Source organism: Lissotriton helveticus, chromosome 5_1, assembly GCF_964261635.1.
Source record: "Lissotriton helveticus chromosome 5_1, aLisHel1.1, whole genome shotgun sequence".
Taxonomy (NCBI): domain Eukaryota; kingdom Metazoa; phylum Chordata; class Amphibia; order Caudata; family Salamandridae; genus Lissotriton; species Lissotriton helveticus.
In genome coordinates, this window is record NC_136065.1 from 1,476,562,081 (window position 1) to 1,476,577,263 (window position 15,183).

Sequence of the window (15,183 nt, forward strand, 5' to 3'; positions counted from 1 at the left end):
CCGTCCATCACCACCCCCTTTTGTACCGCTTTTGTCCGTCATAAGTGTGGCAGGGTATGCTCAGACGTGAGTCCCTTGCTCACTTTGCCACTGGATTCAAGCAAGCCGGGCTGAAGACGGCTGGAATGCCAGAAACCGGTCCTCGGAAACTTCTGAACTGGGGTGGCAGAGTGGGCTAAAGAACGGTGATGGATTAAACCCAGATCTTTTGACTGGGTGTGAGTGTTTGATTGATTCGGATGCTCCGTCCATCACCACCCCCTTTTGTACCGCTTTTGGCTGCCATAAGTGTGGCAGGGTATGCTCAGACGTGAGTCCCTTGCTCACTTTGCCACTGGATTCAAGCAAGCCGGGCTGAAGACGGCTGGAATGCCAGAAACCGGTCCTTGGAAGCTTCTGAACTGGGGTGGCAGAGTGGGCTAAAGAACGGTGATGGATTAAACCCAGATCTTTTGACTGGGTGTGAGTGTTTGATTGATTCGGATGCTCTGTCCATCACCACCCCCTTTTGTACCACTTTTGTGACGCAGCAGCGGCGCAAAAGAGGCGCCATGCTGCGGGGTATTTAAAACATGACGCATCTCGGAGTTGTGTCACGTTGTAAAGCCCTGCGCCAGAAGTAGGTGTTCAGGCGCGGGCATTAAAAGTGGCTGAGTGAAATCTACAAGATTTCACTCAGTCACTTTTAAGCCCATGCTGCATCAAAACCCTGTGCCTGCTTGAAGTAGGAGTAAGGATTGACGCAACATGTTATAGATAGGGCACCCCCGAGCCTTGCTGGAGCTGCGTCGCGCTTGCGATGCAACTCCAGCAATGTACCACATTACAGCACGCATGTGTGACACATCTGTCAGTTTTCGCCCAATGGTGCGCCGCATTGTAAATGCGACGCATCCATGGTGGCGGAGCCCTGACGCACAATAACTGCTGCATCCCTGCTGATATACAGAGATGCGCCAGTTATTGTAAATCTCCCCCTTAATGTCTGCTTTCAGTGCATTTGCAGGAATTTTGTTGGGACCTGCTGCCTTCCCATTTCTCAGATGTTTTATGGCTTGCTGTATTTCTTCCATGGTTGGTCTGCTGCAGTTGAATGGCAAGTCTTTGTCAGCTGGCTGTATGTCTGGTGGAGACTGCTGCATGAGCTGGTTCACGTGACATGGAAGTAGGACCCGTAGCATCGAGTGTGCATATTCCAGCTCTCTTAAAGGAGCTGCCGTGATTGCCCTTGCCCTCCACGGCATTCAAGCCTTGTTATCTTTGGGATAAGAAGTGTGGCTATCGGTCAGAAGCACCAGTAAGTGCGTTCCCTGGGAAGAAAAGACTTTACTTAGATTTTAAAGACAGTTTTGAAACACCTAGTGCAGCAGTGCGTGAGGAGGCTACTCCTCACCCAGCTGGGCTGTGGCCCGGTTCTTTGCCCCCATACATCATTGCGGTCTTCCTTTTGCCCATGTCCTGATGAGGCCCGACTTAATGGGCCAAAACGTGAAAACCTCATGCCCATCCAACTAAAAGTTACATGCAAGACACTCGGATACACACTATTGGGACTGGGAGGCGGTTGGAAGTAATCCTCCCTGGTATGTTCTGGACTATCTCCCATACGGATTGTGCACATATTTTTGTGCTTTTTCGCAACCGTCACTAGATTGAATGGGTAGGAAGGGATTAGTAATTACTAATAATGAATGTGTTTTTAATTTTTCTGATGTTTATGTAAAAAAAGATATAAAGTTTCATTCTGAAAGTAAAGTCAATCTGGGGTAGATTTGTGAATGCTAGGTTCCCAATGCAGGGACTAATTGATTGTTTTTTACACAGATAATCATTTAGATCTTTTCCCACACATCATGTTTGTGTCTATTTTCATGTCCTAGCCCAGATGTGTTGGGATGATTAGGGCAAACCCCGGTGGTGTATTCGTATGGTTCATGAGCTGGTTCAGAAGTTCTTCAAAGTTCTCCATCCATCTTTGTTGTTGACCTTTTTTAACCAAGATTGTCTTCCCAGCTTTGTCTTTAACAGGTCTTTCTGGCTTGCTGTATCTGTCGGAGAGTTAAAATTGTTATGTTGTATGGTTCTGTCAAGCTTCATTAGCTTGTTGATTTTTGGGCTTCGATGAATCTTTGCTTGTCTGCTCTTAAGCTTCTCTTTGCTTCCTTGTTGGTTTTGGTGTATTCACATTGAGTATTTGCTTGTTCTGCTCTTGTTTGACTGCTGGTAACTGCAGATGTATTTCCCTTTCTCTCTTGGATTTTTCGGAGAGTCTTGGTGTAGATCTATTCTTTATTTCGGTGTTTCTTGGGACCCAGTACCTCCTGGCAGGTTGATGTCACTGTTTCTTTGATATTCTCCCACTAGCTTTCTACTGGGTCTCTGCCATCCTTTAGTTCTTGCAGGACTTGAAACTTGTTACGAAGGTTGACTGAGTTTTCACTCCATTTCTGTGCATCTTTGAGGAGGGTGGTGTTATATCACTAGCATTGGTTTGTCAGATCCATTCATTGTTTTGTCAGCTTTAGCTTCAGACAAGGTGATGGTCTGATGCCCCGTCTGCTCCTCTCAGCACTCTCACATTCTGCAGTGACCTCCGGATCTTCTTTGCAATGCAGACATTGTCAATCTGGTTCTCTTTTGAATGGTCTGGTGACATCCATGTTGCCTTGTGAATTTTTTAGTATGGAAATGCACTATGGCCTATCACCAGACCAGTCAGGGCACAGAAATCTGCAAGCCTTTCACCATTCTCGTTCATGTCCCCAAGGCAATGGCTGGCCATAACGTCCTCGTACCCAGTGTTGTCGCTTCCTATCTTGGCATTGAGGTCCCCCATCAGTATGGTGATGTCTCTCTCAAAGCATTTCTCTAGGATGGACTGGAGTCTTTTGTAAAATTGCACTTTTTCCTTTTCTTTGCAGCAATTTTGTAGGTGCATAGCACTGGATAACATTCATGTTGATCCTCTTTTTTATGTATGGATCATCGCTGAGATAATTTTGGGACCATGGGCTTCCTATTCAATCAGAGTTCTCTTGGTGTTAGCATCAGTGCTACTGCCTGAGTATGTGGGGCATTCTCTTGCTCATGTCCAGAATACCTGCTTTCAACCAGCACCATCACCATCAGGACACGAAACTTGAGGACCATGCACGAGACAGGCAAGACAGCCCAGGTGGCTGCAGAGATGAAAAAGTACAACCTTGCCCTGCTTTTCATCAGCGAGACCAGATGGATACAGTCCAAATACAAAAGACTGGCTCCAAGACGAAAGCTGCTGTATTCTGGATAGGCACATGGCCAGATTTTATTTCAGTAAAGGTGGGAAACACAGGCTGCTCGCAGACAGAATCTTTCCTCTGTTCATTTTATGATCCCATTTATGAAAATCTCGCAACAGCAGCTGAACTGAAACCTCCTTTTAGGCATACATTGGAAACTTGTCAATACATCACTTTAAAAGTTTTTATCAGAGCAAAAGGCCATTTTTTGCACTGACCAGGATTTGCACAGGTTTTCTTTAAATATCTATTTAAAGGTAAAAAGAGTCATAATTTTATGAATCCTTTAACCTTCAGCTAGGCTAACTCTAGTATGTTCTGTGTGATTCTTCATTCTATCAATCTGATATTTAACGAATAAATCACGGAGTTCAAATTTCCTTAAAAATGCATTTGCTATACTTTGTGCGCACTGGTAAAACACTACATTGCAGTTGTTGCCTACATAACATTTTTCGGATTTAAAGTTTGTATTCTCTAAAATAACATAGTCCCCCAAATTGTTTCTTCTTTGATCTGACAGGTAGCAGAGAAGCAGCCTTCGTATACGCCATCTCATCCGCTGGCGTAGTGTATGCCATCACTAGGGCTTGCAGCCAAGGAGACATTAAGTTCTGCAACTGTGACCCAAAGAAGACTGGCACAGACCGAGATGAGAAAGGAGAATTTAACTGGGGAGGCTGCAGTGACAATATACACTATGGAATAAAATTTGCCAGAGCATTTGTGTATGCCAAAGAAAAAAAAGTTAAAGATGCCCGGGCACTTATGAACTTGCACAACAACAGGTGTGGGAGGATGGTAAGTACAGACTTTACATACATATTATTCCATCTTAAGGTCACTCAGTGTTCTGATCAATGGTACGTAATCTTGCAGTGGAGGTGATGTGCTTCATCACAAGGTAGGAGGACATGGCTGGGTCTGACTTCAAGAAGGTGTATATACTTAAGTCACACTTAAGGAGGCACCAAACCTAGCCCTGTCAGTTCTAAAATGATCTATTGTCCTCAGTAGACCTGTACAAATAAAAGGAAAGTTGGTAAAAGACTGCATAAAGCAGCAATGAACGAAGAAAAATGTCTGCCTCCAATATGCAATCAGATCTTCGATGCTAAAGTGTGGAAGGATGATTGTGTAAACATGGTAGGTAAAGAAGTGAAAAACATGATGAAAACTAGTTCTTAAAGTCAGTTTAAGACAAATCTTGGGTTGAAGAAAAGTCTCAAAATAAATAATGTACATATTTTTTACACTAAGTATGTGACTCTATAATGGTATAAATATATTGTCTTGTTGTTTTTAATGTTTCTTGCAATTGACAACATCTGGCCATATTTTCATACAAAAAATCTATGTCACTGAAACGAAACTGTATAGGAAGTAATGGGTGCACCCTCAAACTCTGTTGTATGTAGCTCTCCAGCATTAAATCCTCTTTGTAGTACTCTTACTTCTCAACGCAAAGCTTCTGTAATTCCGTTGGCTCCCATGTAAGAACCAACGAGACCACATTACTGATGGCAGAACTGATAAGCGGACATCAGGGTCCAATATGAAACAATTTTATGCCAGGCAAAGGCTATGTGCTAAAAATGCAACATAAGCGAGCCCTGGCTTAGGCCTCCGGGTATTGGATTACACGTTCTTCATTTGATTATTTCATAAACTTCTTATGTGGATGCTGGCTGAGGGAAAAGGCCTTGTTATGGAGACACATTTAGGTTTGGCTTCAGGTGTTCCTAAGTCCAGTTAATTATTTACATCGGTAGCGACCCATGGTGGGCACGGGCAGTCATCTTTGGGATGTGGGACTTATTTTTCACCATCAAACTTTGACCTACTTCGAAAAAATAAGGCAGAGCGGAGGTAAAGGAGGAAGATAAAAATAAGAAAATAAAGACAAAGGAACAAAGCACGGCTGAAACAAACCTCCTAAAGTGGGATAAAGAGATTGATGTATAGGACGGTGGAAGAACGAAGCATATGGTGGAATCAAGACCAGGAAGCCTTGGTATTCAAGAACCTTAGCAGTCAACATGGTGGGCCTCTAAAAAAATATGTGGGAGCCTGCACTTATTTCTTTTTACAAATGAGGTACTGTCAAGTCCTAAAGAACCTTTGGGTTTTGAAGAAATTGGCAATAGCCTTGTCTACCTTTTAAAAAACCATTCCCACCAATGTATTATTACAAGTACTGAATAAATAAACCAGGACTGCAAGAAAGGGCATCTTGTAGCCCCATCAAGCTGTGTGAGGCCTGTGTGTAGACCTGTCCAAACAAAAGAAACATTGGAAAAAGACTGCAGAACGCAGGAAAATGTCTACCTCCAATATGCAATGAGATCTTGGATGGTAATGTGTGGAAGGATGGTTGTGTAAACATGGTGGGTGAAAAAGCGAAAAATATGGTGAAAACTAGCTCTTAAAGTCACTTTAAGACAAATCTTGAGTTGAAGAAAAGTCTCAAAATAAATAATGTGCACAATTTTTAAATCAAGTATGTGACTCTATAATAGCATATATATGATATTTTATTGCTTCCAAGAAACGAAACTGTATATGAATCAAAAAGTTTGAATTTCAGATAAACATCATGATGTAGACTTCATCATAAGCACAGTTGAAGTTAGGCACAAAACGTTTAATAACATCTATTTACAGATGACTGTATACAAACAACTCCTTGGGGGCTTTAAAACATTTGACCCTACGTTTACACAATAAATTGGCCTCAGTTATAGAAATTATCAACTTCGGTTGTTGTACATAGGTATCTCAGCGCTTCAGTTCAGCAGCTAGGGCCTTCTCTCTAAATGTTCTGTGTCATACTTCTCCATAGAAATAAACAAGCTCATGATGCTCGTCTTGTGCTCTGATTTTACATTGTACTTAAACGCTTTGAAATGACCCCACATATACACACAGACAGCCAATGTGAGGACTTTTAACCCCTTGGGCGCGGCCGCGATTCTGCGCCTGTGCGGCCGTTTTTAAGAGTGGGCGGGATCATGACGGCCCCCAGCCGCCATCAGCACACGTCCACCGTGATGCATGACGGACGGGGGCCGTCATCAGCATAGAAGGGGTTAACGGAGGGGGGAGGAGGGACGGGTAGAATTATATACTAATTTTGCTGGAATCAATACTTGACACATACTCTATTGTTTTCTATCTAAAGGATACAGTGAGAATTGGTAAAGGCATGAGAAAAAATTCTCCTCGTTGCCCAGCAAAGGGTCATTAATTCAACTTCTTCAACAAAGAGCATTCTCTAAAATGTGTTTTCTTACGTGGTATCCAATATGAATGTTGCAACACCTGTTGGTTACCCGAGAAGTACATCATTTTGGCCATGTGGCAACACCAAACCTCACCAGTTTATCTAAGTGCCACGTGAATCTTACGTTCAGATAAGAGAAGAAATGTAATCTGAATTTGGCACCATTTTTGTGGAAAGCCGTAGCAAATCTCTTACGCAGTCCTTGCTTAGGCCACTACACGGATGAATTCCATTAGCTTTTTCTCTAGACAGACGCAGTTTTTCACTACTGTGATCTTTTCATTATCTATGTATCAGGCGACTTTGCACACCCTCTTGCCAAAATGAATGATTTTAGATTTTGACATATTCACCTTAAGCTATTTAGAGCATGTCAAGTACATTGGTACAGTATTTGAAATGTTTTGATGTCTCCTAGGGGCATCTCACTGCAAGAAAGGGCAGGATATCTAAAGGGCCAGAGACCCCACTACACCCCTTAGTTAGTAGGGAAAAAGAACTGTTGTATGTAACCCCACACTAACTGGCAATATGTTTTTTAAATACATCATTACGTTCATAGATCACACACTTTGCCATAGACCTGTAAATGAGGAGCCCATTTAGGCCATCACTACAATTAATTTGGAATTGTAGTTCCATTGTGGGACACCACTCTGGCCATTTCTGAGATGACCTGGCTTCTGTACTCAAATTACACTTTCCCTTTTAGCAGTTAAGGCGGTCTACGATAGTTTCGCCAAATCCATGGATCAAGAAATAGCTCTCTTTTTAGAGTTTTCAGTCAGACCAGGGACTGCCGGTATCACTCCGAGTACCCACGCTGAATGTAGGGATCCTTCTGAATTATCTACCTTTCCGACATTGACAACGGAAGCAACAATTAACTTGCCAAGATCCACTAAATCAGGTTTTACACTGGACTTCTGTCCTCCAAAAGTCTTTCATCTTCTACCTGAGATCTTTGCGTCTCACCTGATGCCTATTTTTTAATCAAATGTTCTCCTCTGGTATATTCCCCACCAGTTGGAAGTTGGCTTCCGTGCTCCCCCTTTTGAAGAAACCAAATCTAGATGGGACTGATACTAATAATTACAGCCCAATCTCCAGACAGCCGCTACAAGCGAAAATGGCTGAGAAAGCCATGAACAATATCCTATCAGAATATATTGAAAGGCATGATCTTCTCGATGACCCCCAGGTCAGGTTTCGTAAATATCACAGTACCGAACTGGCATTGATCACATCTTCGGAAATGATTAGGCAAACAGTTGACTCGGGGGCAGTGCAGCACTTGTGCTGCTTGACCTCTCGGCCGCGTTTGACACGGTGAACCATCAGAAACTGCTGGAAGTTCTGAGGGGAATCGGTGTCAAAGGGAATGCCCTCACCCTACTTCAATATTTCCTGTCGAGCAGGGAACAATTTGTGGCCCTAGATAATTTCGGATCACCTAATTTTACATTACCATGTGGTGTGCCACAGGGATCTTCCCTGAGCCCAACCTTTTTTAATATTTATGTTGCACCATTGGAGAAACTGAGAAGGTCCCATGGCTTTTCGGCTGTTTCCTATGCAGACGATATGCAGATTGTCGTCTCAGTGTCAGGATCCCACACTGACACGATGAAATAGTTCCATACCTGCCTTCGTCAGGTGGGGGAATGGATGGCTGCCAATTGCCTTAAACTAAACTCCACTTTTTTTGGTGCTCACACTAACTTCTGGTCACCCGATCTCTGGCCCCTGGAGTTTGGGCCCCTACCCACACCAGTGACCAAGGTTAGGAACCTGGGAGTGTTTTTGACTCTAAACTTTCATTTGAAAACCACGTCAACCAGGTTACCTCCCTCTCTTCACGTTAAAACTTTTAAGAAAGATCCTCACATTCATCCCAGCTGAGCTCCCTAAATTACTGGTCTCAGCGCTTGTCCTCTCAAGAGCCAACTACTGTAATGGGCTTATTATCAACCTTCGGAAAAAGTGCCTGTCTAAATTGCAGGTTGTGTAGAACGCAGCGGCTCGGCTCTTGTTGAACATCCCAAAACCCAAATCTGTGTCAATGGTGCTCAAGGATTTACATTGGCTGCCAATAAAAAGACATATTGAGTTTAAGGCTATATGTATTGTCTTTAAGACCACACAGGACATAGGACCGGGCTTTTTAAACTTGAATTTGCTACCCTTCGCCCAGCCTGCTGTCTTCACTCATCCTCTGCACACAATCCTATTGTTCCCAGGGTGAAAAGATGCTCCTGGGGGACGAAGCTTTCTTGTGGGCGCAACTAGGCTGTGGAACTCTCTCCCAATAAAACTGAAACAGGAGACACATCTGTTAGCTTTCAGGAAAACGCTAAAGACTCGGCTGTTCAGTCTTTAAAGTGCCTGCAAACGCCCTAGCCTAAATCCCGTCTAAACGAGCAAGTGCCTTGACACCCTCTGAGGAATGTTCTGCGCTCTATAAATTGCCATTTCATTTCATTTCATCTTCCTGGACGAAAGCGCTGCTTGCGTTTAGGTTTATCAAGGCCCAAGGTAGTACTGCTTTTTGTTACGTTTGTGAGATGCCATTAGTAACAGGCTTATTGAATCCTCGCGACCTTTCCACTGATTGCTCACACATTACACAGTTGCTTTTTCCTGTTTCTTTCAGTGCGGCACCATACTGAGGCACACTCATTCTCCTCATTTCTTTTCATCACTTATTTCAGCCTTGATAAAGTGTCGGTAACAAAACACGTGTCGGATGCCTGTCTGAATGTGGATATCAAGAATTGATACAAAGAATTGGCAACATTATGGAAGACATAAAGCACACAGAGTTTAATCACAACCTCACCTTACTTTATTGAATAGACTTATACTACTGTGGACTTATCGAAGTGCTTCAGTAATGTCCTTGAAAAATTGTACACCAAACAGGAATCTCCTGTGATGGCCTTCACACCCCGGGTGGCAGGGTGCTCTTACCAAGGGAGATCCTTCCCTCAAATAGTTGTTGGATTTTTACTTTGAATTCCCTTAAACATTTGCACAAGCTTCAAATGTGTGGACATTGCAGCATAGCCACCTCTGATTTGTGTACTCTCTAAATGACTGGGTTCAAGAATTTTGGGCGTGCTTTAACAGGGCATTTTCCCCTTCTTAGAGCAGGTAGAAAATATCTACTGTAAAAGTTACCAAAATAGGGTACCAGATAATGCCCAGATTAAGGTGTGAAGATACCAGCTTGAATCATTCATTTCAACCTTGGTATCTCCCCACCTGAACTATGGCATCTCATAATTGGGTCCAGAGCGTACATTTAAAGGTCATATCATTTAGAATGTGTTTTTGATTTTCCATTTGATATAAAGAAAGAAACCACAAAGAAAGTAAAGCAAAACAATATCCCAAACATTAATACACATTTGTACTTGGTCTAACACCTGAGGTTGTACATAAAGTAGATTATTACAGTAGCATGTAATACGTTCTAAATTGAGTGGAGGTCTACAGCTATGAAGGTATATATTCCTACACAGAATATGACAACTTTTCTATAATTAAATTAAGCCCCTTAGAAGATCTTTATGAGACTAATCCGTGTATAAAATGGAAGACCAAAAACACAAAAAGTACGGCTGCAATGCGATCCCATCTTGGACTGATGTAAAAACCAATAAAAGGGAAGAAGGAAAGGAAAGGAAGAAGGATCAGGGGGAAGAAATGGGCAACAAGATGTCACATTCAGCTTGTCGTAGTTCTATATTCTAAGTGAACGTCTAGGGCAGTCGCATACATTTGGTTCCCTTCGCTCGTGGGCAACTGACACAATCAGGCATAGCTTAAAATGTACAGTAAGGAGCAACATGTAAGAGCTACAGTAGGAGCCACAACTAAAGGAATGGCAATAATGCTCTGGGAGGTTTGGACTTCTGCAGATACACATTAAAACTGTTCGACAGTTATCGGGAGCCAGGACAGGAGTGAAACCTCAAAAACATCAGAGCAGAACCTATCATTTTTTAAATGGAATCAGAGACATTCACTTCCATTACGTAAGTCTAACTTTAACCCCCAGGGATAATAATAGCTGAAGTATGAATGTATCAGAGGGAGGGGCGATGAGAGGGCGAGAGTAGGTGAGCAAACACACCTGGTGTAACAGTTAAATAGTCAATCTCAAAAGTCATTTGAAGACTGTCCTGAATGACAACCTGTGTACTCTAGTACAAATGCCAAACAGCCTTCCAAAGAGTGTCTGTAAAATGCAGAGTGCGATAGCAGGGAACATGAGACTCCCATTTAGACTTTAAGTGCTTTACAAGCGATGATTTCGATGGTTCAAGAATTTTTTATATTTTTGAAGCAGAGTGGACACCTTTCCTAAAATTGCACAGTAAAGAGGGATGGTCAGGTGGGTGGGGGATGGATGAGGAAATTACCTAAGAGCCCTCTTGAGTTTGAGAAAGCTGTACAATTCAAAATCTTCCAAAGGGTATTTCTCATGCAGCGTGGAGAAGGGCATAAAAACCTCTCTCGAGCCCAGATCACCAACAAAGTGGATCCTCTTCCTTGCCCAGTGTTTCCAGTAGATAGATTTTGAACCGTACTAATAATTATGACCTACGAGTGCTCCAATACAAGTCGGTGAGCCTGATATATTGTAAGAGTAGCAATTTAGGGTAGAGGATCAAGTCAATGTGATTCAATCTGCAGCCACATTGGGGTGGATGCTTTGATCGTAATGCAAGAACCCCAAGTTTCTTTGGCAGGCGAAAAAGCCATCTGGTATCTTAAGAAATCAAGGAAGTTAAGGCCTTCTTTATTTTTGTTAATTTTGAGCATATCTTTGACTATTCTGTCCTTCGTGCCCTTCCACAGGAAGTCAGCTATCTGTATATCCACTGTCCCAAATAAAGTCATCAAAAGAGATAGACAGTTGTCATACTAGGAGCTATGGATTCTTTCAGGTAATTTTTAAACCAGATTCCCAAATATTTGATCAAGGAAGTTTGCCATTTCAGACCTTAATCCCCTGCAACCTCCGATGAGCAATATACATTTAGGGGAAGAGTCTTCTGTTTTCTCTCTATAAAGGGAATAGCCAGACACCAATGAATACCATTCTATCTGCTGAATGATAATCGGAATGGCCTGGCCTGACCTGCTTCCTCATTGAAATTCAGGAAGCCATCTGCATAAGACACCACTAGTTGTCGATGTTAGTAGTTATCTGCCTGCCCTCTGATATTGTAATTAGTATTAAAGGTGATTAGAAAAAATTCTATTATCAATAGAAATACAAGTGGAGACAAGGGGCAACCCTGATGAGTACCTTGTGATTGCCTAAACGGGCAACCCTGGTGTGTACCTTGAGGTAGCCTAAACGAGTATGACAAATGGCCACTGACTTTCACTCTCACCTCCGGGTTCGAGTATAAAGCAATAATCATGCAGCTGAAGTTCTCATGCTGATCATACGTGTTGTGTTTCTGTGCCTAGGGCCAACACAGCCAGGGAAATGCACATTCTTGTCTTTGTCTAACACATGACAGAATAGTCTGATATTGTCAGTAGCCTGTATACCTTTGAGAAAACCCGTCTGACTATGTATATATGTTCTGCAGCACTAAGCCCCACACTTTTTAACATCTATGTGGCCCCCCTTGCCAGGGTTGTTAGATCCTTTGGGCTTGAGGTGTTGTCGTATGCCGACGACACCCAAATCATGGTTTCTCTTACCCAGTCAGTGAGGGACTCTGCCCTGAACTTTAGGAACTGTATGGAGGCTATCTCTAGTTGGATGATCCAGAACTTTCTGAAGTTAAACGGGGAGAAGACTGAGGTCTTGATCTTTGGGGGAAAGCAGGACATCTGGTCTAAGGACTGGTGGCCAGCTTCCTTCGGGGAATGTCCCCTTCCTTGCCAATTTGTAGAAATCTAGGGGTTCTTTTTAATACCTCGCTCTCTTTCAATCCTCAGGTCAGCAGGACGGTTTCCACCTGCTGCGGTATCATTCGGATCCTTAGAAAGATCGCCACCTATCTCTCCCCTGATGCTCGGAAGTAAGCTGCCGTTGCACTTGTCTCTTCAAGACTGGACTACTGCAATGCACTGTATGTGGGTATTAACAAGAGTCTTATCCACCGATTGCAGATAGTCCAGAATGCTGCGGCTAAGATGGTTCTTGGTCTTCCCAGATTATCTTCAGCATCTTTGGCGAGAAGAAATCTGCACTGGCTGCCCATCCAGTCTAGGATCTCTTTTAAGATTCTATGTCTTGTGCATGGGGCTGTGTATGGGACTGGGTCAGATGATATTAGGTCCCTTCTCCACTCTTACATCCCCACGAGATCTCTACGCTCATCTAATACAAATCTTCTCCTAGTTCCCAGATTTCCAAAAGCTACATGGGGGGGTAGCGCTTTTTCCATTTTAACCCCCAGATAATGGAATTCTCTTCCCACTGAATTTACAGGACAATCCTCATCTGTGCTTTTCCGTAAAGCTTTGAAGACCGTTTTTTTTACTGAGGCTTACCAGCAATGGTATGCTAAGGGAATTAAATCTTGATGAACTGTTTTGCGCCTTGATTCCCTTGGGCTAAATTGCGCAGTAAAAGTCACCTTTCATTCATTCATTCTGCAGCCAATCCAGACCTCTGTGAGAAAAGTGTAACAACTCAATTTTTTCTTGTGTATTAATGGGGAGCAAATAGTATCCGCCACTCATGTGTTTTTTATAGCTGTACACATAAAAATGTTAGTGTGATCAGACTAAGTATGAATGTTATATGTGGGACCACTAGTAGTCATCAGAAAGCATAGAATAAGCCGTTTGCTCTTAATGGGCTGTATTACAAATAGGGCTTAGGTTCCCTGTTTGCGCCACAGCGCATCTTTAAACAGATGCACCGGGCACAAACAGGTACAATGCACCCTATCATGATGAATGTGCTGCCCTTGAGGCAGCCGCAAACTTGCGCTGTCTTGGGGGCAGCACATTCAGTGGAATACAGAGTGGCTGCTTCAAAGCAAAGGGGAGAGAGATCTCCTTTCAGGCAAGGGCACTGAGTGACTGCACCAGCCTGAAGGGAGATGTCTGGTAGTACATAAGGACGCCTTTTACCCCTCCCGAGACCTGCCCTCAGAGGGTACATTAACAGTGCACCACCTTTTTGTGGAGCACTTTCAACGCACCTCCTAACCGCATGTTTGTCTCTGTGTCCAAGTCTTAATGCAGTGCGGGCACAGAGAAGTGATTTCATAATTTGTATGGGGCTAGGCCTCCATACAAATCAGGGAACACCCTCTAAAGATAGCGCTGGCACTACATGTGTGCCACTACTATCAATATTACAGAAGGGACCATACAATCAGTCTGTGGCCCCTTCTGTAATACCAAAGTGCTCTGGGGATGCACAAAGCAGGTGCATACGCTTACTGCATCCCCAGGGCACTTTCTGTAATATGACCAAGTGTTACTTTTTGAGCCAAATGGCTCAGTGAAAGTTATGCCATAGTGTTAACAATCTTTTACATGTTCTCGGTGTCAAGTACATTGGTACAGTTTTTGAAATGTTTTGTATGGATGACTCCAAGGCAGCGTAAATGGCACTGTAAAAAGCATCAAAAGAAAAGGTCATATGTCTTGAAGAAAGGTACATCTTGGGACTAAAAATGTAAAGCCATCACTCTGAAAAAAACTGTCACGGTTGGAGGAAAATCTTAAGGGCAATCAGGGAAAAAATTTGCTAAAAAATTGCAACATTTTGCAGGGGGACCCAGAACTCTGTCAGGCTGCCAGATTGCTTTGTGGCCGCCTGCCGCACCATTCCTGCACCAGGCGGTGCATAAATTATTCCCAGGGCTTCCGCAGCATGGGACCCAAAATAATGCCAGGCTTCCAGGAGGGGCGAAGACTCCAACCCCCAGATTGCTTGCAACCGCCTGCTGCACCATTCCTGCACCAAGAGTCGCATAAATGATTCCTGGGGTCACGCAGCACATGACACATGTGGGCCGCACCCAGTCATAGCCTGGGCCAAGGGCTGGTCCGTGCTGTACCTATCTGCGTCAGGTCACCCCCTTTACATTTACCACCACAAGTTACTGTTTTACTTGCCGTTACTCTCAGTCCTTTGATTGATTTGTAGGGTCCCATGGCTATAGACTGGCGTCTTGCACCTTGAGCTCTTCATTGAGGTCAATGGGGAAACGGAAGGCTGCTCCTGCCCCTTGGAAACATATCCCTGGTTCCACATTAAATAGCTTTTTGCAACATGCTGTGGGGTCATAAGCAGGAAAATCGACTTGGCAGAAAGGCATTTGTCCCTGACATTTTTGTCTGAGCCGTCTCCAGAGATATCATATCGTAAGATCTCCCTGAGTGTAATGCGTCCGCTGAATTGTCCCCCTCATCCCTAGCACCATTCCTCACCACTTGCCTTGGGCCCTGACTAGATGGCCAATTCAACCTGCACTGTTACCTTGACGGTTGCTACTACTGACGGGTGCAAAGATATCATGGTGCAAGACCAACCACCTCTGTGCTCAACTAATTCGACTTACTCTGAGGGCACCAATAACAAGAGGAAGAGACTGGACCACAATGTCAAATCGAAAACAGCTCATC

At 43.5% G+C, this 15,183-nt stretch overlaps 1 protein-coding gene across 1 annotated transcript in view; it reads left to right on the top strand.

Moving 5' to 3' along the window:
* The window catches only part of WNT2B (Wnt family member 2B), a 335,720-nt gene that overhangs the window by 263,417 nt on the left and 57,120 nt on the right, over nt 1-15,183 (top strand). The window contains exon 3 of the mRNA XM_078644465.1: nt 3,805-4,082. Coding sequence (XP_078500591.1) covers nt 3,805-4,082 — 278 coding nt within the window. The remainder of the gene's footprint in view (nt 1-3,804; nt 4,083-15,183) is intronic.